Genomic DNA, 24,458 nt, shown 5'->3' with positions numbered 1-24,458 from the left:
CCTCACTCTTCCCTTTCTGGAAAAGGCTTCCGCTGGGGTCATTAGTGACCAGTTCATCACCATTAGTGTGGTGGATGCTTTCTCAGACCCTTTTTACATGGATTGGCTGCAGCAGTGGACATTCTGGCCCCTCTTCCCAGAGCTCCGCCCTCCTTGGGTTCCCCTGACACCAGCCTTTTGCCTCTTGTTGCTTGTGCTTTTGGTGTCATATCTATGAAACCATTCCTGATCCAAGGTCGTGAAGATTTCCTCCTGTGTTTTCTTCTTAGAGTTTTATGGGTAAACTTTTTATGTAAAGGACCGTATAGTAAATATTTTAGCTTTGCTGGCTGCCTACGGTCTCTGTTGCATATTCTTCTTTGGCTTTGTCGTTTGTTTTGTTTTACAACCTTTTAAAAATGTGAAAACTGTTCTCAGCTCCAGGGCATACAGAACCAGGCTGAGGGCCAGATCTGGCCCTTGGGCCGTAGTGTGCCGATGCCTGTTTTAGGACCTTACCGGGAAGGCTGAGTCATTTTAGTGAGGAGTTGAGCTGGGTTTGAGATTTCCTGTTGCTATGGTTACTCTTGGTGCAGCACAGGCTCCAAATCGTGCTGGGGGAAGGGGAAGAAAGTCGGGGCTGCTGAGGTAGGTACCCGGGGTGTTTCCCGTACTGGTCCTCCATCCTCAGCCCTGAGCCCTCCCTGCCCACCAGCACGTGGCCACACCTTCATGCCACCCCCAGAGGCGTCTTACCGGGTGCCTGCTGGGTCTGCGCCGGGAGCGGATGGGGCCCTCTCGCTGTCCTCATGCTGCCTCAGCCCTAGGTCGGCGCCGTGCCCCTGGGTCCTGCGTGTGGGCTCTCGGCGCTCCTGCCCTTCCCTCAGTAGCAGCCATCCTCTGCCTGGTATAGTGGTGGGCAGTGTGTATGAATGGGTTTCCTGCCTCTGTCTCTAGTGGCATTGCTATAGGATCCTGGCTTGGGACCGGCTCCTGGCCCTCCCAGCAGCGTCTGCCCTCCCCTCACTAGAACGGATATTTACCCCTGTCTTTGTACCCTTGGCATTGGCTCCCCCTCCTCCGGAAGCTTAAGATTTTGCTTTAGTGGAGAGAAGGGTCTGGATGGGGTTGGGATGGGGGTAGGGGATTGGAGCTGGGGTTTCGGTTTCTTGTTCTTCCTGTGGTGACTCCTGACCCCCTCTGCCAGGCCTGTACCACCAGGGAGGCTCCCCTGCACTCCTGCCCCCGCCAGTCCTTTGTGTAAGCCCCCAGGGAGGTCCTTGGAGAAGACCTGGAGCGGGTGGGAACTGTCCTTGGGTCTGGAGAGTCCTCACTCTCAGTAGAGCCCCTGCTCAGCCTTTAGCAGTTCATTAACGTCTGAGCTGATTCCTTCCTGCCAGCTTGTATGGTGGCTGCCTCTGCCCCTGGTGAGATGTGTCCCCACCCTGTCCCTCCTGGAAGGACCTTGTTCCTCCTTGGCCTTCTGGCTATGTGGTTGCCCTGTGACCTTATCTCTGTGGGTTCAAGGAAGTGTCATGAGTTTGTAGCTTGCCGGCCTTGCTCACTGTGAGCCTGGGAGCCACGTTCCAGCTCCTTGACGGAAGCCCCTCCTCCCCCTCAACGTGATCTGTGTGTTTAAGTGATGCTGATTGAAATGTGTTTTTCTCTCTCAAATGCTGTATCCCATCACAGAGTAATTCTGGAGCTCCTTTCCATTCATGTTTTCAGGCTGAGAATTGTAGGTGTCAGATACAGGGCATCATCGGGGGAAAGATGGTACCAGATGTCAGGTGCCAGGTGACAACCCTGGGTGAGAGTTGCCCGTGGTAATAGCTTAACCAGTTGGGCTAATCTTCAGCCTTATCTGAGTGAAGTCTGCTGCCTGGGGGAATGGCGGTCAACTGAGGGAGCACTAACTTACCAGCTTTTACATCTTTTTAGACCCTGGAAGCTATCCTGAATTTCAAATACTCCGGAGGCCCGGGCCACATTGAAGGATATTACAGGAACCTCTCGCTGGGGCTGCACGTAGAGGTTGAGCCATCTGTGTTCTTCACACGAGTCAGTACGCTGCCGGCAACCAGGTAAATGCCCCTCTGCTCTTTGACCTCCTTGTTCTAGAGTCTGAGGGCGCTGCGTTTGGAATTCTGACCTTGGTGTTCGTTTTGGTCCCACTGTTCACTGTGCTGACTTATTTAGCCTCCCCGGGTCTTCATCAGAAAAACAGGCAGTGTAGAGCAATGCCGCTTCAGTTAGATGGGGGTGACTGGACTTCACACCTTTTACCATGCTGTAGTAATATTGTGGGCGGTGCAGTATGCTTGCTTGTGGTTGTCATCGTGCAGGACATGGTTCCCGCCCGTTGTCCCAAGCCTGGAACTCACTCCAGTCTGGTTCAGCTCTCCTGTTAGCAGGGGCTCAGCAGATGGCTCCCTGTCTTGGAGACTTCTGGAGGCGTCCAGCATTATCTGTCTGTGTCACTTTGGGCGCCCCAGGAAGACTGTGCAGGCAGGACTGGGCTGCCCAGCGTCTCAGCCCCATCTTTGCAGAGCTCCCAGCCATCTGGAGCGTGGGGTCATTTCTGCCCAGAGCACCCTACTTGCAAGAGGCTTTCTCTCTTGATTACTTCTCCAGGCCTAGTCTTCCTTTAGGGAGAAAGAAACCAGTTTGTCTACTTCAAACCCGGAAGTGGTCAGAGATACTAGAGGTTATTCCTCCCTTAGGTGGGAGAATGACAGTCCCTCACCCCCGAAGTTGACCTGTGATGAGCTGGGAGCAGTGGGGTCTGAAGCACTGGGTGGGGCTCCAGCCAAATGGAGACCCTCTGGGGTCAGATTCCTGCCCAGGTGGTGAGCAGCCTTTGGAAGGCAGGTCCTGATCACCCCTGGGCATGTCCACATTCTCATGTCCAGGGCACATTACATCTCGGGGTAGGATAGAGTGGGCTCGTATTACTTTTTTTATTTTTATTTTTGGCGGCATTGGGTCTTCGTTGCTGTGCACGGGCTTTCTCAAGTTTTGGAGAGCAGGCGCTACTCTTCGTTGCGGTGCGCGGGCTTCTCATCGCAGTGTCTTCTCTTGTTGCGGAGCACTGGCTCTAGGTGCGTGGGCTTCAGTAGTTGTGGCATGTGGGCTCAGTAGTTGTGGCTCGCAAGCTCTAGAGCGCAGCCTCAGTAGTTGTGGCACATGGGCTTAGTTGCTCTGCGGCATGTGGGATCTTCCCGGACCAGGGCTCCAACCCGTGACGCCTACACTGGCAGGCAGATTCTTAACCACTGTGCCACCAGGGAAGTCCCAGTATTACTTATTTTTAATGGAGTTAAGGCTATACTTACCTGTCTATCCTTGACTGTGGGGGAGAGAACATCACATGCAGCATCCCTCTTCCCTCCACCAGTGGGCTCTATAGTCCACAGAGTATAATAGAGGGACGTTAATGTCAATATAAAACTCTAGAGTGATACAGCCCCCAAAAGTAAGGGTAGTTTCAGTTCATAGGAAAGACTGCTGTTCTCCCCAGCCATTGGAGAATGGCTTCAGCAAGAATTAATGTCTTTGCTTGGGCTTTTCAACCCAAGCACATTTTGATCACATTTCATCATCTATCACTTTTTCAACCCCCAGAGTAATGGTCTTTCTTGCCAACGCTTGCCTCTGTTTTGAATTTGTATGAAGCGTCAAAGCACTTGCCAGCGGGGAGCTTTGGCAAGGATGCCTGCCAGGTGCTGTTAGAGTTTTTCAGGCCCTTCCTGTGCTTTGGTCCACTCCTGGTGTGTGTTCTTTCTCATCCCCTCACCTCCCGCTGCCACTGCTCATATAAATAGGTCTTGGATTATTTTCACCTTATTGATATCTGGCTTCCATGTCATGGCCCCTGCAGTTCCTAATGACAATTTAAGATGAGAAAAATGTTGCCTTGTGGTTTGGTGCAAATGTACACTCAGAAGAGTTGGTGGTTAGCTGACGTGCTGTTTGGTGCCTGGTTACCCGCCTGTTGACCTCACTCTCTTTCTTTTGGCCTACATGTTTCTTTTCCCTGCTCTTGGGATTGAGATTTGATTTCCTCTAATCCTCCCTTTCCTTTCCTGCTAAGTATAACTGAGCCCCAAATCCTGCAGGTTCAGCTGATGTCCCTGCATTCCGCTGCACGTCTTTGCCATCTTCCCTGGGGACTCTAGAAATACTTGCTACTCAGTCCCCCGCCTCTAACCCTGCTCCGGCATCGTCCTGTAAACACGCATGAACGTTCCCACATCACCATCTGGCTTAAAGACTTTCCCGGTGCCTATGGGATAAAGTTCAAAGTCCCCACTCTGATATTCAAGGTACTTAAAATTTTGATCTAGGCGTTTCTCTTCAGCTGTTTGTCCCCCGTCCCTCCACACTTCATGTGAAAGACTCTGCTTCTCACCATCACCAGGACGTGTCAGGACAGCTTACTCCAGTGTGCCTTTGCATACCTCCTTTTCTAAAACTGTTCTTTTTCTTAAACTGTCATTCCTTCACTTAACCTTTTGGGAAATGTCTATTTGCCATTGATATATGTTACGTTTTTATAAAATTTTCCTGACCATGACTAGGCATGGGGGGGGGTCCTTCTGTGGGTTCCCCTGTACATTCTTTGTATGTCTAATAAAGCACTTAGCAGACTGTAAACCTTTAAGCCAACACCTCCAATGTTTTGGGTGCTATGTGAAGCACCCACTGGGATCAGAGATGGACAGAGAACACAGTCCTTGTGTTTTATCAGCCTGGTAAAAGCTCATCAGGCAGAGATAATACCAGATGGAAACTCGGATCTACATTAGGGAATGATGAATCCCGGAAATAAAGTGAATAGTTTAGGTGTGAGATTTTTTATCCTCGCTTTTTGATTTCTTTAAAAGGCTACTGACTGTCTAAGAAAGAAATAATAGCATTTAATTTTTTAGTGCATGTCATATAAAGAAGTAGAATATGTAAAAAAAATCACACAAATGGAAAAAGAGGGAAAGGTGAACATTTTTATATGCAAAATGTTATATTATTTGAAGTTAGAATGTGATGTTAGAGATGTATGTTGTAAAGCCTTGAGCAATGACTTAAGGTATGGGTAGTATACCAGCAGAGATAAAACAGAACACTAAAAAATAACCCCCCAAAGGGGGAAAGAGGTGGCAAGAAAGGAGGAGAGAAGAACCAGGAACATATAGTTAAATAGAAACAATTAGCAGTGTGGTAGATTTAAACCCACTGTACCAAGAATTACATTAAATGTAACTGAACTAAATGTTACATTTAAAATCTTTGCCCCCCAAGTTACAGAGATACTTTGCCACTTTTTCTTTGAGGAGGTTTATAGTTAAAGTTTTCCCCAGAATCTGTCTCAAATGTTAAGTTTTGTGCATGATGTGATGTATGGATGAAAGACTTAAATAGTTGGGGAGAGATACCATGTTTATTGACTGGAAGAGTCAGTTACTGCTAGGATACCAGTTTCTCCAAATTTGATTATAAATTCAATACAATCCCAATTAAAATTCCAACAGGACTTTTTTTTGGGGGGGGGTGGGAGTTGACAAACTGTTTTTAAAATTATTTCACAAGGGAATAGATTATTGCCAATGGAACAGGCAAATGACTTGACAAAAAAACAAAGTTGGAGGACTTAGGCTATACGACTTTAAGAATTAACATAAAGTTACAGTAATCAAGAGGGAATGCTATTGTTGTAAAGATAGAGAAATCAACGAACCATAATAGATGGCCCAGAAATAGACTCACTCATGTATGATCAATTGATCATATGACCAGCAAGGTATGAAAACAATTTCATGTGGAATGAAAATCTTTCCAACAAATGATGCTGGAAGAACTGGATATATATGTGGTGGGAAAAAATGTGGAAATTGTCATACTGTATAAAAATACAAGAGCCAACTCTCTATGTTTTCTATAAGAAACTCACATTAAATATGCACAGTTTAAAAGCAAAAAGATGGGGGGGAAAGGCATGCCATGTTAACAATAATCATAAGAAAGATGGCATGGATATATTATCAAATAAGCAGACTTTCAGGAGAAAAAGAGAGAGAGTAAGCAGATAATTTGTAATGTTGGAAGGGTCACGTCATCAAGAGTACCTGATAAATCCTAAATGCAAATGCACTTAGAAACATAACTTCAAAATAAAACAGACATCTGAAGGGAGAGATGGAAAACAGATTATTATAGTAGGATATTTCAACACTCGTTTCTCAGTTTTTGACAGAACAAGGAAAATATAGAAAGAAACAGAAAAATATAGAAAGCTTGCACAGGTCTAGTAAACAACTCCAGCTAACTGATATTATAGAACACTAAATGCTTATGCTAGAGGTTGAATGGCTTAAAATCAGTGGTATAAGTGTCTATGAAAGAAGAGCAAAATGTACCCAGAATAAACTGAAGTAAAAGAAAATAAATAATAAAGAGTGAAAATAAATAATAAAGAGTGAAGTAAAAGAAAATAATAATAGGGGATAGGAATGAAATAGAAAATGAAAAAATAATATGTAAACTAAATGGAACCCAAAATCGATTCTTTGAAAAGATTAATGAAATTAGTAAACTATAGCCAGGATGGTCAGAATTTTAAAAAAGAGAGTGAACACACAAATTACTAATAATGAGAATGAAAGAGGGGGGCATGGCTAAATTCTGCAGACATTAAAAGAACAATAAGAGTGTTCTGGGCTTCCCTGGTGGCGCAGTGGTTGAGAGTCCGCCTGCCGATGCAGGGGACACGGGTTTGTGCCCCCGTCCGGGAGGGTCCCACATGCCGCGGGGCGGTTGGGTCTGTGAGCCATGGCCGCTGAGCCTGCGCGTCTAGAGCCTGTGCTCCGCAATGGGAGAGGCCACAACAGTGAGAGCCCTGCGTACCGCAAAAAAAAAAAAAAAAAAAAAAAAGAGTGTACTGTGAGAAATCATATTCCAATAAATTTGACAACTTAAATGAAATGGAAAAAAAATTTTGAAAGACATGAATTACTAAAGTTGGTACAAGAGAAAATAGAATCCCTGAGGTAGTCATATCAGTTAAAGAGTTTAATTTTTAGTTTTAATTAGTTAATTAGTTTTAATTCTTAATTAAAATTTTTCCATGAAGCAAAGATTTCTCAGATGGAGTGAGAAACTACTAACCGTAAAATAAAAAGTTGGTAAGATGGTTTTTATCAAAATTAAAAACTTCAGCTCATCAAAAAGCAAGCTCCATATTGGGAGAAAATGTTTACAATACACTTATGCAACAAAGGTCTGTATCCAACATGTACCATGAAGTCCTAAAAATAAATACCCAAGAGACCAAAACTGGGTGGAATTTAAACTCCAGAGAACCCTTTGAAGTCAGCATTGCTGTATGGAGATGTTAAATAACTCACCCTGGTTGCACATGAATGAGAAAAAGAGATTCGATTTGAATTCTGGCCTTCTAGGCACCAAAACCCATGCTTCCTGCCACACATACTCTGAACTGGGATTCCAGAGACCTGGGTTTCCCTTGGCCCCCTGTGTCTTTGCAAGCATCTCTGTATCCCTCGCAGCTTCAGCCCTCCTGTCCCTCACTGGAGTGATCACCGGCTCTGCTCACCTCACGGGGCATAAGAGAATCAAATTAAACAATAGAGGACCCAGTGTTTTCTCAAAGCCAAAGCACAATATAGATGGGAGGTGGAATTCTCATTGCTTTATTTTTACCATTCTCCTTCCTTCAGGGGTGTACCTAGGTTCAGCTGACTTTTATTTAGGAGATCAATTACCATTAAGATTCACTTTTTACACCAAGCTGCCTGGTAATGTTGTTAGGGAACAGATTGAAATGGATTGGGCCATGCCGCCCTGTCTGAGTGCCTGGCCTCCCTCACCTCAGGATCAGCTTCTTTCTAGGCTGCTAAGGTAAGTGGTCCAATCTTATACATTGCTACTCTGAGCTCTGTGGAAAATACACTCCCCTGAGCAGGATGTAAGGTGTGGGAGTTGTTACATTCCGAATAAAAATCATACAACCTGACACACCATGGCGCTTCTCCCCGGACATTTAGAAGAAAAATTCCGTTTCCCCCCGTGGAGTGGGACCGCTCCACGCCGCAGGGAGCCTCTGCTCACAGACATGTAATAAAGGCAGTTTCAATGTCGGATTTCATCATGGTTGATCCTTTTCAGGTTGCTGTGTTGATTTAAGTTGGTTTTAAATTTAACAACAGTTTAGAATTTTAACAAGCACAGGATTCAGAACCCATTGTACCTGTATCCAATTTCAAATTTTGATCCTCCCACTTATTTGCCCTGTGGTCTTGAGCAAGTCGTTCCTGTTTCTTTAAGCACCATTTTTCTTCATCTTGAAATGGAGAGAACACTGGTCTTGCAGGGCTGTGGTAAGGTTTAAAGGATGCATCAGTACACAGAGCGTCTAATACAGTGCCTGACACAGGTAGAAAACTGAGAAACGGCGGTTGCCAAGGGCAAGGTCAGGGTCTCCCCCTCTTCCGTGTGGAAGTGGCACAGGGACAGCCCAGCTGGGGACTCACGTCTGGGTGGCTGGTACGAAGACCAGGGCTGTGTTACTCAGAGGGAAGCCCTCGCCTGCCCGTGCCCGGCAGCTTCACCCTCTCCAGAGCCCTCACTGAGGCTGGGCTGTGAGGGGCACCCTGGGAAGGACAGAGGAGGGGATGCAGACACCTGCACCGAGACCTGCTTCTGTGATGGGAGCGGACTGGGTCTGCCCCAGGGCTCCCATCTCTCTCTAACTCATTCATCGAATCTCTGGTGGGAGGAGCTTAATGACAACGCATTTGCTTCAGCCCTTCCTGCTCCTGTTGGCTTGTGTTTCCTGAAATGATGAGCACGCTTTTCATCGTCTTTCCAAGTGTTAACATAGTGTAGATCTGCACAGGCAGGAGCTGGCACCCCACCTCCCATGGCAGGAGCAGCTGGACATGTCATTTAGGTTGACCCAGCAGTTAGCACCCTCTGGTCCCCAGTGTCACCAGTTAGGAGCTGCCCAGGCGGTGAATTACCTCCCATTTTTCTGTCTCCACTCACACAGCTGTACCTTGAAGGGACCTATGTTATGTCTCAACCATACATATTATTAAAGTATTACAATCAATAATTTTAAGTGATCTGTATTTTATTTTGAACTATTACATTATTGAATGTTATGTGTTAATGTTCATTTAAGAATGCTATCAATATTCATTATTTAAAGACAGATTTAAAGATTGTTCTACTTAACAAGTAATATACACTAATTATGTTAACAAGTATGATTTATAAACACCAATTAAAAAGGCCCACGTCATACTTGATTTAGGGATTGACAGCGTATGTTAAAAGGTAGATTGTCTATCATCAACAATTGGCCAGAATTTTATGTGACCTTCCATTTAGAATTTTTTCATTTGGCATTTTCAAAGTTTTAATCATTATAGAGTTAATTGCAAATGGTGCTACGTGAACCATGATTTCAAGTTTTTTTTTTTTTTTTTTTGCTGTACGCGGGCCTCTCACTGTTGTGGCCTCTCCCGTTGCGGAGCACAGGCTCCGGACGCGCATGCTCAGTGGCCATAGCTCACGGGCCCAGCCGCTCCGCGGCATATGGGATCCTCCCAGACCGGGGCACGAACCCGTGTCCCCTGCATCGGCAGGCGGACTCTCAACCACTGTGCCACCAGGGAGGCCCTCAAGTTATTTTTAAGTACGTTTCCGTCCTTTTTGAATTGGGCTTGTCCTCATTCCCAGAAAATGAAAAGCCAAATATGACATAGTTGTCATTTTATGTTATCTTTTTAACCTTGGATTTTGAGGCACAAGTGTCTTAGTGTTCATTTTTGTGACCCTTTTAACATGTGGTCTTCATGGTTCTTTTCTCATACCTGCGGTCCATTATGAGTGCAAAGTAGGCAGTATAACAGAGAGTAAATGATGTGTTCGTCAAGACCACGGTGGCGCTGAGCGCTGGGCCCTGGTGAGGTGACGCAGTGCTGTGGCTGAGCCAGGAGCGTGTTGACCTCACGTCCACCACCCCCGGGCACTCTCGCTGAATGTACACGCGAGCTGTATGGAAACATCGTTTGCATACCACACAATTCACCCACTTAAGCTGTATAATGTAGTGTTTTTAGTATAGTCACAGAGTTGTTCAACCATCGCCACCATCTAATTTTAGAACTTTTCGTTCTCCTGGTAGAAGCCCTGTACCCATTAGCAGTCCCCCCTTCCCCTCCCCTACACGGCCACAAATCTACTTTCTGTCTCTAGATTTGCCTGTTCTAGATATTTCATATAAGTGGAATCATACAAGATGTGACTGGCTTCTTTCACTTAGCATAATGTTGTCAGTGTTCACCCACAAGGAAGTATCAGTATGGCATTTCTTTTTATGCTGAATAATATTTCACTGTGTGGATAGGCTACATTTTGTTTATCCATTCATTAGTTGATGGGTTGATTCCACTTTTTGGCTGTTGGGAATAATGCTGTTATGAACATTCACATACCAGTTTTTGTGTGGACCAGTTTTCATTTCTCTTGGGTATAGCTAGGAGTGGAATTGTCAGATCATGTGGTAACCGTTTAACCATTTAAGGAGCTGCCGGACCATTTTCCAGCTCGGCTGCCCCATCTTACCTTCCCACCCAAACCTTCGGGCAGTGCTTGAAGGTTCCAGTTCTGCACATCTTTGCCAATGCTTGTTATCCTGTATGTCTTTTGGATTCTAGCCATTCCAACTTTTTTCCTCTAAAGGGAACATTTTAAAACATTATTTTAAAACTTATTCATTAAAAAATCAGAAACAGAGACCCTTCCTGCCTTCATTATGTGCAGCCCCCCAAGACCCGTCAGAGGCCAGGTTGTGTGTCAGCCGTCCACAGGCAACTGTTCCCACATTTCAGTCGGTCACCAGATCTGTCCTTTCCACCTCAGTAGCTCTGCATTGACTCAGGCGTGTCACCTTTGTCCCTTGGGCCAGCCTCTCCCTTTCTTGGACAGTTGCTATAGCCTTTCGAAGTCTCTTGCTTTCGTTTTCTCTTTCCAGTTCTTTCCCCAAATAGTTGCTGAAGTGTTTGTTCTAAAACACAAGCATGAGTTTGTCCCTCCTTTAGGGTCCTTCCACGAGTCCCTGTCGTCTGTAAGTCATGTTCCGGTTCCAGAGCTCGGCACACAAGGCTTAGCACAATCTGACCCAGCCTGTCTGCCTTGCCTTTTCCTGTCCCCGCCCCACGCGCCTCCTCACTCCGTGGAGACTCCTGCAAGCTCCCACACAGTCCATGCTGCTCCAGCCCTGTCTGCTCCATGCTCTGCTCTGTCCGCCTGCAGGCCTGCTCTCAAGCCTTTGGTCCCTCAGCGAATGCAAGAGCCACTTCCTTCCAGAAGCCTCCCCTGCTTGTTTCCTGTGTCTCTGTGCCACCACCGCCCACTTGTCTTTCTCACCAGTAAGACTCAGCTTCTTCCAACCCCAGGCCCGGAGGACACCAGAGCCCTGGACGTGACCTCCAAGGCGCTGATCCGTTGTCCCCTGCAGAGCCAGGGGATCTGTTTCAGGTGGTCCTCACATCACACTTTGGGAAACCCAGTTCTAATGGACAGTAAATCTACTGTCAGAGTTTTCAGCAAGATTTAGAAGCTCCGTAATCTGTGTGGCAGAGGTGAAGATGAGATGATATCACCTGAAGAACATTCTGATTGTTTGTTCTATTTTTTTGGTCACTTTAGATTGAATAAGCTTCCTGGCTTTCTTAAGACTTACAAGAAAGCTCTCCATCCTGAAACTGACTACTAATTTTTCAGGAAAGAAGGCTGATTGATAACAGGCAGGTTTATGGAACTTTAAAAGACCACATGGGTTTGGCCAAAGGTGTATGTGGCCATCACTACCGGTCGGGCTGTGTCTTCACTCACTTTACCACGCCCCTGGGATTGGTGGAACGGTGATGTTTGGACCCTGCAGGGGCTGGGAGGATTGGGCCAGACTCGGGGAGAAAGAGCCCCACTTAACTTTCTGGGCATGGTGCCATGGTTTTTAGACAGACTCAGACCTTGGCGTGGGAATTTCTCATAGTCACTTTTAGCAGAGTCAGTATTGAGTAATTAGCTGGGATTGCTTTGTTGGCAGGGCTGTGTGCTTTCCCTTTTGCTGCTCCACTGACTGCAACCAAGCTAATAATAATCACCACCCCTCATATTTATGTAATATTCTGCTTGTAGTTTTACAAAGCACTTTCAATTTTTTTCCCATTGGAGCCTCCTCATAATTCCATGACATAGGCATTCTTATCCTCTTTGGGGAAACTGAGACTCAGAGAAATTAAATGACTTACTTATTATAAGTAAGAGATATTATATACCCATTAAGATATTAAATACCCATTAAGCAACAAAACTGGTATTCTGATAAGAAATCTTCAGACTTCGAATCGTTTCCCTTGTACCAAATGCCTTATTAGCTCAGGCTGCTTTCAGATGGCTTCTTCCCTTTTGCTTTTTAAAGTTTAGTTTGACTAGGATGTTTCTGGGCATATATTTTAAAAATTTTATACTGCTTGGGGTTTGCTGAGCTTCCTGAATCTGTAAGTTTGTGTTATTTGCCAAATTGGGGGAATTTTCAGCCATTATTTCTTCAACAGCTGTGTGTGCGTTTTCTTTTGTTTTGTTCATCTCAAACTCCTATGACATGACTTTTAGAGCTTTTCTTGTCTCATAAGATTGTTTTTATCCCGTTTTTTTTTCTCTCAGCTGTTTCCATTGGATAAATTATTAATCTATCTTCAAATACATTCGTTTAATTCCTGGGTGGTTCAAAAAAAATACTTGTGTGATTTTTACTCTTTTAAAGTTGCTAGAGGTTTTTATCATGGCCTAGAAATGGCTTATTTTGGTAAATGTTGCATATAACTTGAGAAGTATGGATATCCTACTTTTTTGGGGGGTGGAATGTTCACTAAGCATCAGTTAGATCCAGTTGGTCAATAGTATTGTTTGTTTTATATCCTTTCTCATTTTATGTCTACTCGTTGCCTCAATTACTCAGATAATTCACTACCTGGTGAATTTTTCAGTTCAGTTTTTTCTTTTCTAAAGTGTCTCTTTGCTTCCTCTTTATATCTTCTATTTCTTTGCTGAGATTTTATCTTTTCGTTTGTTTCAAGTGTGTTTGCCCTTACTTTGCGGAATGTATTTAAAGTCTTTTTCTGTTGAGACTTTCATCTTGAGGTTGTTGTCTGTTGATTTTATTTTCCTTTGCAAGTTGGCTTTTTCCCAGGTTCTTCCTATGCTGAGTAGTTATAGACTATATTATGGACATTTCAACTATAATGCTGTGAGATGCTGGGGTCTTGTTTGAATCCTGCGGAGAATGCTGATATTTTTGTTCTGGTGGGTGGTCCACACCATGGTCCCGTAGTGCCTTCTGTGGGCTGTGCTGCAGTTCTGGTTTTAGAGTCTGTGGTTCTCCTTGGATCAGTCCTGTGTGTGCCGCCCAGTGTTCTTCCTTGGAGCTCAGTTACCAAAGCCCATGGTTTGCTGCTCAGGATCCATCCCCTCGTGCTTGCTCCACAGTGAGCCCAGGTCGGGTACCACTTTAGCAAATTGCTCTCTTCATCTCTCTCCTTTCCATAGTCTCCCCAGCACTGTCCAGGGGCCTCCCTTCACTGTCTGCCCACAACAAAGCCAAGGTTTGAGTTCTTCCTCTGTGTGTCACTGTGTGGGACTAATTGGTCAGAGGACAGAGAGGGAAATAAACGTGATGGGGACTGGCCCTGTGCTTATGGGACCTCAGTCCCTTGGGTCAGAGAGGTGGTTTCCTGGCCTCGGAGTTGTATGTGCCATGCAGCCGTGACTGCCCAGGGGCTGGGCTGGGAGAAACGGAGGAGAAAAAAGAAAAAGCCCACAGGGCCCCCCAACACACCTTCATGGTGCCCTCTCCCACGCCTTGGACCTGGGACAGAGGCAGCTCGCGGATCTCTGCCTGTCTGTACCTGATGGGTGCCTCCAAGCCGCCTTTTAGGACAGGTAGGACTGAGGGAAATGGAAACTCACTCTGAAGTTCAGAGAAACTTCGATTTCAGATCTCCTTCCCAAATCCACCTTCTATAGTTTACTTTTCGAATCTTCCAATAGCTGCTCCATGCATTATATGTATGATTTATAGTTGGGTTCAGTAGGAGAGACGCAGTGGATTGTTTGTACTTATGGCATCTTTTCCAGAATAGGAACTCGTCATTTTTTTTTAAAAAACATGAACCAATTCATGTCACTCATCTGCTAAGACTCTAACGATAGCTTCCCTTTATACTTAGAATAAAATCCAAACCTTCTGTCATTAATTTCATACCACTCTCCTCTTGGCTTGTTCTGTCCCCTGATGACACCATGCCTTAAGATTTGGCCTTAACTGCTTTCTCTGGAAAGCAGTCCTCCAAGACCTTCACATGATTGCCTTCTTGTTGTGTGGGTCTGAAATGAAATGCTATTTCATCAGAGAGGCCCTCCTTTGCCGTCACATCTGAAGTCAGTTTTTAATCTCTGTTTATGATTTCAGGAGATGCACTTAATTAAAAAAAAATTTGTTAGCCACGCGTCTTGTTCTCTGCCTCAAGTCCTAGCCCACGTTTTACACCAGCCATCTCTGTGGCAGCCAGATTTATGCAGGGGTAACTTGACAGCACCTCACCTCAGCTGTGCTGTGTAGCTCTCGAGTTCTGGAATGTCTGAAAGCCTTCTCCGGGGCCGCAGCACAGGTGCACACGCCGCACAGTGTGGAGAGTTGGGGAATTGCCCCCTTTCAGGGGGAGTTTGACCAGGGAGGGCGGGGGCTGGTGGAGAAGTAATCCCTTCTCCTCTGCCTGAGGTACACACTTCAAGGCACAGTCCGTGACTCTTCAGAGGGACCAGCAGGGTGAGCGCCAGCAGTCCACATGGCAGCCAGCTCAGTAAGGCACCGTGGTACTGTGGTCTCGCCGCACCCTGTGCCCCTGCACCGCTCTCCTCAGCATCCCCTTCCCAAACACCTGCTCCACTCCAGCCCTCTTCTCAGGCTCTGCTTTCCGGGGGGAACCCCGGCTAAGACAACATTCTAAGTGACTTTAAAAATACCTCTTACAAAACATGTCTTACATCTTATAAGCAACATATAAAGAAAAGTCAAGGGGATGATAATCTATCCAACCACACAGATTTGTCAAATGTTTACATTTTGCTGTTTTTGCATCTATTTTTCTAATTTAAAGAAAGAAAAATGAAACTGTTAAAACCCTGTGTGCTCCTCTGTGACCCTATTCTCTTCCTCTCTCACCAGGAGTGACTAATACCCCACAGTTGATTATTATAAGCAATATAGAATATTTTTAAACATTTTACACTTGATATAAATGTGTAACTATCTCCTGCAGCTTGCTATTCACTCAGCCTTATTAACATGAGACTTAACCTGTGGTGAGGTTTGCAGTTCTTAATTCATCTTCGCTTATATATAGGTTTCCAGTGTATGACTGTTACAGATTTATTTATCTGCTCTCCAGTTGGCTGTGCTTCGTTAAAAGCAGTTCTTTGATTTTATAAATGAGGCTGTAGTGCACATTTTAGGAAGCATCCTTGTGCTGAACTCTGAGAGTTGGTCCAAGATACATGCCTACAAGTTGAGTCGTTTGATCAAAGGGTTCTCATCCACTACTTGGCCAGGTTGTGCCGACCTGCCCTGTGGAGGAGTTGTACCAGTTTACACCCTTAGCAGCACTGAATGAGGATTCCCGTGATCCTTGCTGATCTACATCTTGGCCAACACTTGGTCTTAGAGCACATTTTAAACATTTCCAATAGGTTGGGTGGGAAATCATACCGGAGGGTTTTCTCTCCATTTCTCTGACTACTAGTTGTATTGAGCCTCTGTTCCTGTATATTGGCCATTGGATTTCCTCTGCTTTAAATTGTCCACTCTTGTTCTTTGCTCAATTTTCCATTGGATCATTTCTTTCTTATTGATTTACAGGAGTTCTTTATCAATTCAGAATTCTAATGCTTTGTCAGGTTTATGTGTTGCAAACACCTTTTCACAGCCAGCTGTTCTTTGCTTTGATTTTAATGTTTTTCCTTGTACAAAAGTGCTTCATTTCAGTGCAGCCAAACATTTCAGTCTTTTCCGTTATTTATTTTTCCAGCTTGATTGAGGTAAAATTGTGTATATTTAAGGTGTACAGTGTGATATATACATTGTGAAATGGTTAACACAATCATGTCACATTTCATTTCATTTCACATTTCAAGCTCATTAATGTATCTGTAACCTCTCATAGTTACCTTTTGAGTGTGTAGTAAGAACACTTAAGATCTAATCTCTTTGCAAGTTTCAAGTATACAATGCAGTATTCTTTTTTAAACAAATTTAATCAGTTATACATATACATATGTTCCCATATCCCCTCCCTTTTGCGTCTCCCTCCCACCTTCCCTATCCCACCCCTCCAGGCGGTCACAAAGCACCGAGCTGATCTCCCTGTGCTATGCGGCTGCTTCCCACTAGCTATCTACCTTCGTTTGGTAGTGTATATATGTCCATGCCGCTCTTTCACTTTGTCACAGCTTACCCTTCCCCCTCCCCATATCCTCAAGTCCATTCTCTAGTAGGTCTGTGTCTTTATTCCTGTCTTACCCCTATGTTCTTCATGACATTTTTTTTCTTAAATTCCATATATATGTGTTAGCATACAGTATTTGTCTTTCTCTTTCTGACTTACTTCACTCTGTATGACAGACTCTAGGTCTATCCACCTCATTACAAATAGCTCAATTTCATTTCTTTTTATGGCTGAGTAATATTCCATTGTGTATATGTACCACATCTTCTTCATCCATTCATCCGATGATGGACACTTAGGTTGTTTCCATCTCCGGGCTATTGTAAATAGGGCTGCTATGAACATTTTGGTACATATCTCTTTTTGAATTATGGTTTTCTCAGGGTATATGCCCAGTAGTGGGATTGCTGGGTCCTATGGTAGTTCTATTTGTAGTTTTTTAAGGAACCTCCATACAGTTCTCCATAGCGGCTGTACCAATTCACATTCCCACCAGCAGTGCAAGAGTGTTCCCTTTTTTCCACACCCTCTCCAGCATTTATTGTTTCTAGATTTTTTGATGATGGCCATTCTGACTGGTGTGAGATGATATCTCATTGTAGTTTTGATTTGCATTTCTCTAATGAGTAAAGATGTTGAGCATCCTTTCATGTGTTTGTTGGCAGTCTGTATATCTTCTGTGGAGAAATGTCTATTTAGGTCTTCTGCCCATTTTTGGATTGGGTTGTTTGTTTTTTTGCTATTGAGCTGCATGAGCTGCTTATAAATTTTGGAGATTAATCCTTTGTCAGTTGCTTCATTTGAAAATATTTTCTCCCATTCTGAGGGTTGTCTTTTGGTCTTGTTTATGGTTTCCTTTGCTGTGCAAAAGCTTTGAAGTTTCATTAGGTCCCATGTGTTTATTTTTGTCTTTATTTCCATTTCTCTAGGAGGTGGGTCAAAAAGGATCTTGCTGTGATTTATGTCATAGAGTGTTCTGCCTATGTTTTCCTCTAAGAGTTTGATAGTGTCTGGCCTTACATTTAGGTCTTTAATCCATTTTGAGCTTATTTTTGTGTATGGTGTTAGGGAGTGATCTAATCTCATACTTTTACATGTCCCTATCCAGTTTTCCCAGCACCACTTATTGAAGAGACTGTCCTTTCTCCACTGTACATTCCTGCCTCCTTTATCAAAGATAAGGTGACCATATGTCCGTGGGTTTAACTCTGGGCTTTCTATCCTGTTCCATTGATCTATCTTTCTGTTTTTGTGCCAGTACCATACTGTCTTGATTACTGTAGCTTTGTAGTATAGTCTGAAGTCAGGGAGCCTGATTCCTCCAGCTCCATTTTTCGTTCTCAAGATTGCTTTGGCTATTCGGGGTCTTTTGTGTTTCCATACAAATTGTGAAATTTTTTGTTCTAGTTCTGTGAAAAATGCCAGTGGTAGTTTGATAGGGATTGCATTGAATCTGTAGATTGCTTTGGGTAGTAGAGTCATTTTCACAATGTTGATTCTTCCAATCCAAGAACATGGTACATCTCTCCATCTATTTGTATCATCTTTAATTTCTTTCATCAGTGTCTTATAATTTTCTGCATACAGGTCTTTTGTCTCCTTAGGTAGGTTTATTCCTAGATATTTTATTCTTTTTGTTGCAATGGTAAATGGGAGTGTTTCCTTGATTTCACTTTCAGATTTTTCATCATTAGTATATAGGAATGCTAGAGATTTCTGTGCATTAATTTTGTATCCTGCAACTTTACCAAATTCATTGATTAACTCTAGTAGTTTTCTGGTAGCATCTTTAGGATTCTCTATGTATAGTAACATGTCATCTGCAAACAGTGACAGCTTTACTTCTTCTTTTCCAATTTGGATTCCTTTTATTTCCTTTTCTTCTCTGATTGCTGTGGCTAAAACTTCCAAAACTAGGTTGAATAAGAGTGGTGAGAGTGGGCAACCTTGTCTTGTTCCTGATCTTAGTGGAAATGGTTTCAGTTTTTCACCATTGAGGACGATGTTGGCTGTGGGTTTGTCATATATGGCCTTTATTATGTTGAGGAAAGTTCCCTCTATGCCTACTTTCTGCAGGGTTTTTATCATAAATGGGTGTTGAATTTTGTCGAAAGCTTTCTCTGCATCTATTGAGATGATCATATGGTTTTTCTCCTTCAATTTGTTAATATGGTGTATCACGTTGATTGATTTGCATATATTGAAGAATCCTTGCATTCCTGGAATAAACCCCACTTGATCATGGTGTATGATCCTTTTAATGTGCTGTTGGATTCTGCTTGCTAGTATTTTGTTGAGGATTTTTGCATCTATGTTCATCAGTGATATTGGCCTGTAGTTTTCTTTCTTTGTGACATCCTTGTCTGGTTTTGGTATCAAGGTGATGGTGGCCTCGTAGAATGAGTTTGGGCATGTTCCTCCCTCTGCTATATTTTGGAAGAGTTTCAGAAGGATAGGTGTTAGCTCTTCTCTAAATGTTTGATAGAATTCGCCTGTGAAGCCATCTGGTCCTGGGCTTTTGTTTGTTGGAAGATTTTTTATCACAGTTTCAATTTCAGTGCTTGTGATTGGTCTGTTCATATTTTCTATTTCTTCCTGATTCAGTCTTGGCAGGTTGTGCATTTCTAAGAATTTGTCCATTTCTTCCAGGTTGTCCATTTTATTGGCATAGAGTTGCTTATAGTAATCTCTCATGATCTTTTGTATTTCTGCAGTGTCAGTTGTTACTTCTCCTTTTTCATTTCTAAGTCTGTTGATTTGAGTCTTCTCCCTTTTTTTCTTTGAGTCTGGCTAATGGTTTATCAATTTTGTTTATCTTCTCAAAGAACCAGCTTTTAGTTTTATTGATCTTTGCTATCGTTTCCTTCATTTCTTTTTCATTTATTTCTGATCTGATTTTTATGATTTCTTTCCTTCTGCTAACTTTGGGATGTTTTTGTTCTTCTTTCTCTAATTGCTTTAGGTGCAAGGTTAGGTTGTTTTTGTTTTTTGTTTTTTTTTCTTTTTGCGGTATGCGGGCCTCTCACTGTTGTGGCCTCTCCCGTTGCGGAGCACAGGCTCCGGACGCGCAGGCCCAGAGGCCATGGCTCACAGGCCCAGCCGCTCCGCGGCATATGGGATCCTCCCAGATCGGGGCACGAACCCGTATCCCCTGCATCGGCAGGCGGACTCTCAACCACTGCGCCACCAGGGAGGCCCCAAGGTTAGGTTGTTTATTCGAGATGTTTCCTGTTTTTTAAGGTGGGATTGTATTGCTATAAACTTCCCTCTTAGAACTGCTTTTGCTGCATCCCATAGGTTTTGGGTCGTCGTGTCTCCATTGTCATTTGTTTCTAGGTATTTTTTAATTTCCTCTTTGATTTCTTCAGTGATCACTTCGTTATTAAGTAGTGTATTGTTTAGCCTCCATGTGTTTGTATTTTTTACAGCTCTTTTCCTGTAATTGATATCTAGTCTCATAGCATTGTGGTCGGAAAAGATACTTGATACAATTTCAATTTTCTTAAATTTACCAAGGCTTGATTTGTGACCCAAGATATGATCTATCCTGGAGAATGTTCCATGAGCACTTGAGAAAAATGTGTATTCTGTTGTTTTTGGATGGAATGTCCTATAAATATCAATTAAGTCCATCTTGTTTAATGTATCATTTAAAGCTTGTGTTTCCTTATTTATTTTCATTTTGGATGATGTGTCCATTGGTGAAAGTGGAGTGTTAAAGTCCCCTACTATGAGTGTGTTACTGTCGATTTCTCCTTTTATGGCTGTTAGTATTTGCCTTATGTATTGAGGTGCTCCTATGTTTGGTGCATAAATATTTACAATTGTTATATCTTCTTCTTGGATCGATCCCTTGATCATTATGTAGTGTCCCTCTTTGTCTCTTCTAGTAGTCTTTAGTTTAAAGTCTATTTTGTCTGATATGAGAATTGCTACTCCAGCTTTCTTTTGGTTTCCATTTGCATGGAATATCTTTTTCCATCCCCTTACTTTCAGTCTGTATGTGTCTCTAGGTCTGAAGTGGGTCTCTTGTAGACAGCATATATATGGGTCTTGTTTTTGTATCCATTCAGCCAATCTGTGTCTTTTGGTGGGAGCATTTAGTCCATTTACATTTAAGGTAATTATCAATATGTATGTTCCTGTTCCCATTTTCTTAATTGTTTTGGGTTCGTTATTGTAGGTCTTTTTCTTCTGTTGTGTTTCTTGCCTAGAGAAGTTCCTTTAGCATTTGTTGTAAAGCTGGTTTGGTGGTGCTGAACTCTCTCAGCTTTTGCTTGTCTGTAAACGTTTTAATTTCTCCATCAAATCTGAATGAGATCCTTGCTGGGTAGAGTAATCTTGGTTGCAGGTTTTTCTCTTTCATCACTTTAATTATGTCCTGCCACTCCCTTCTGGCTTGTAGAGTTTCTGCTGAGAGATCAGCTGTTATCCTGATGGGGATTCCCTTGTGTGTTATTTGTTGTTTTTGCCTTGCTGCTTTTAATATGATTTCTTTGTGTTTAATTTTTGACAGTTTGATTAATATGTGTCTTGGTGTATTTCTCCTTGGATTTATTCTGTATGGGACTCTCTGTGCCTCCTGGACTTGATTAACTATTTCCTTTCCCATATTAGGGAAGTTTTCAACTATAATCTCTTCAAATATTTTCTCAGTCCCTTTCTTTTTCTCTTCTTCTTCTGGAACCCCTATAATTCGAATGTTGGTGCGTTTAATGTTGTCCCAGAGGTCTCTGAGACTGTCCTCTGTTCTTTTCATTCTTTTTTCTTTATTTTGCTCTGCATGCAGCAGTTATTTCCACTATTTTATCTTCCACCTCACTTATCCGTTCTTCTGCCTCAGTTATTCTGCTATTGATCCCATCTAGAGTATTTTTTATTTCATGTATTAATCGATGCTTGATTCATCTTTAGTTCTTCTAGGTCCTTGTTAACTGTTTCTTGCATTTTGTCTATTCTATTTCCAAGATTTTGGATCTGGGAAATAGAATCTTGGATCATCTTTACCATCATTATTCTGAATTCTTTTTCAGGTAGACTGCCTATTACCTCTTCATTTGTTAGATCTGGTGGGTTTTTATCTTGCTCCTTCTCCTGCTGTGTGTTTTTCTGTCTTCTCATTTTGCTTATGTTACTGTGTTTGGGGTCTCCTTTTTGCAGGCTGGAGGTTCGTAGTTCCCGTTGTTTTTGGTGTCTGTCCCCAGTGGCTAAGGTTGGTTTAGTGGGTTGTGTAGGCTTCCTGGTGGAGGGGACTAGTGCCTGTGTTCTGGTGGATGAGGCTGGATCTTGTCTTTCTGGTGGGCAGGTCCACGTCTGGTGGTGTGTTTTGGGGTGTCTGCGGACTTCTTATGATTTTAGGCCACCTCTCTGCTAATGGGTGGCGTTGTGTTCCTGTCTTGCTAGTTGTTTGGCTTAGGGTGTCCAGCACTGTAGCTTGCTGGTCGTTGAGTGAAGCTGGGTGCTGGTGTTGAGATGGAGATCTCTGGAAGATTTTCGCCGTTTGATATTATGTGGAGCTGGGAGGTCTCTTGTGGACCAGTGTCCTGAAGTTCGCTCTCCCACCTCAGAGGCACAGCACTGACTCCTGGCTCCTCAATTTGGGATGATGTGTTGTCTATTCATGTATTCCACAGATGCAGGGTACATCAAGTTGATTGTGGAGCTTTAATCTGCTGCTTCTGAGGCTGCTGGGAGAGGTTTCCCTTTCTCTTCTTTGTTCTCACAGCTCCTGGGTCTCAGCTTTGGATTTGGCCCCGCCTCTGCGTGTAGGTCGCCGGAGGGCGTCTGTTCTTCGCTCAGACAGGACAGGGTTAAAGGAGCAGCCTCTTCGGGAACTCTGGCTCACTCAGGCCGGGCGGGAGGGAGGGGCACGGAGTGCGGGGCGAGCCTGCAGCGGCAAAGGTCGGCGTGACGTTGCACCAGCCCGAGGCGCGCCGTGCGTTCTCCCAGGGAAGCCGCCCCTGGATCCCGGGACCCCGGCAGTGGCGGGCTGCACAGGCTCCCGGAAGGGCGGTGTGGGCAGTGACCTGCGCTCGCACACAGGCTTCTTGGCGGCGGCGGCAGCAGCCCCAGCGTCCCATGCCCGTCACTGGGCTCCGCGCTTTCAGCCGCGGCTTGCGTCCGTCTGTGAGGCTCCTTTAAGCAGCGCTCTTAATCCCCTCTCCTCGCGCACCAGGAAACCAAGAGGGAAGAAAAAGTCTTTTGCCTCTTCGGCAGCTCCAGAGTTTTCCCGGACTCCCTCCCGGCTAGCTGTGGCACATTAGCCCCCTTCAGGCTGAGTTCTCGCCACCAGCCCCAGTCCTCTCCCTGCGCTCTGACCGAAGCCCGAGCCTCAGCTTCCAGCGCTGCGCGCCCCGGCGGGCGAAAAGACAAGCCTCTCGGGCTGGTGAGTGCCGCTCGGCACCGATCCTCTGTGTGGGGATCTCTCCGCTTTGCCCTACCCAGGTATGTGGGGGGGGGGGGTTCTTGCCTTTTGGGAGGTCTGGGGTCTTCTGCCAGCGTTCAGTAGGTGTTCTGTAGGAGTTGTTCCACGTGTAGCTGTAGTTCTGGTGTATCCATGGGGAGGAAGGTGATCTCTGCGTCTTACTCTTCAGCCATCTTCAATGCAGTATTCTTAACTGCAGTCACCATGCTGAATATTATCCTGCGTAACTGAAACTTTGTATCCTTTGCCCAACCTCTCCCCCTTTCCCCCACCCCTCTACCCCCGGTTAACCACCATTCTGCTCTCTGCTGTTATGAGTTCAACTAATTGAGATTGTACCTGTAAGTGAGATCATGCAGTATTTGTCTTTCCGTGTCTCGCTCATTTCACTTAGCATAATGTCCTCTGGGTTCATCCGTGTCACAAATGGTGGGATTTTTCTTTTTTCTCATGGCTGAATAATATTATGGTGTGTGTGTGTGTGTGTGTGTGTGTGTGTGTGTGTGTGTGTGAAAGGGGGGAGAGAGAGAGAAGGAGAGAGGAGAGAGAGAGACGGATTGTTTTATTCACTCATCTGTCAATGGACACTTAGGTTTTCCCATATTTTGGCTATTATGAATAATGCTGCAGTGAATATGGGAGTGCACTTATCTCTTTGAGATACTTATTTCATTTCCTTTGGATATATACCCAGAAGTGAGATTTCCAGATCATATGGTAGTTCTATTACTAATTTTTTGAGGAAGTTATACACTGTTTTGTAATAGCTGCACCAATTTACTTTCCCACAGGTGCGTGAGAGTTCCCTTTTCTCCACATCCTCACCAATACTTATTGGTCTCTTTAATAGCCATTCTAACAGGTGTGAGATGATATCTTACTGTGGTTTTGGTTTGTATTTCCACAATGATTAGTGATGTTATGCACCTTTTCATATAGCTATTAGCCATCTGCACGTCTTCTCTTGAGAAATGGCTATTCAGGTCTTTTGCCAACCTTTTTTTTTTTTGCGGTACACGGGCCTCTCACTGTTGTGGCCTCTCCCATTGCAGAGCAGAGGCTCCAGACACGCAGGCTCAGCGGCCATGGCTCACGGACCCAGCCGCTCTGCGGCATGCGGGATCCTCCCAGACTGGGGCATGAACCCGGGTCCCCTGAATCGGCAGGCGGACTCTCATCCACTGCGCCACCAGGGAAGCCCTTGCCAACTTTTTAATTGGATGATGATGATGATTGCTATTGCTATTGAGTTGTTTGTGTTTCTTATGTATTAACCCCTTTTGAGACCTACTGTATCCAAATATTTTTTCTCATTTTGTAAGTTGCCTTTTCACTCTGTTGATTGTTTCCTTTGCTGTGCAGAGGCTTTTAGTTTGCTACAACCCCACTTAATCTGTTTTTGCTTTTGTTGCCAGTGCTTTTGGGGTTATTTCCAAAAAGTCATTGCCCAGACCTATGCCAAGAAG

General features: G+C 44.2%; 1 protein-coding gene across 3 annotated transcripts in view; it reads left to right on the top strand.

The window, feature by feature from the left end:
• Positions 1-24,458, top strand: part of TRAPPC9 (trafficking protein particle complex subunit 9) — a 515,472-nt gene that overhangs the window by 322,151 nt on the left and 168,863 nt on the right. For all 3 annotated transcript variants that reach the window (XM_060116028.1, XM_060116029.1, XM_060116027.1), the window contains one exon: positions 1,921-2,063. In XM_060116028.1, coding sequence (XP_059972011.1) covers positions 1,921-2,063 — 143 coding nt within the window. The remainder of the gene's footprint in view (positions 1-1,920; positions 2,064-24,458) is intronic.

Source organism: Mesoplodon densirostris, chromosome 13 (genome assembly GCF_025265405.1).
Source record: "Mesoplodon densirostris isolate mMesDen1 chromosome 13, mMesDen1 primary haplotype, whole genome shotgun sequence".
Lineage (NCBI taxonomy): Eukaryota > Metazoa > Chordata > Mammalia > Artiodactyla > Ziphiidae > Mesoplodon > Mesoplodon densirostris.
The sequence above is the reverse complement of the archived record's forward strand: the minus strand, read 5'-3'. Positions and strand labels throughout refer to the sequence as shown.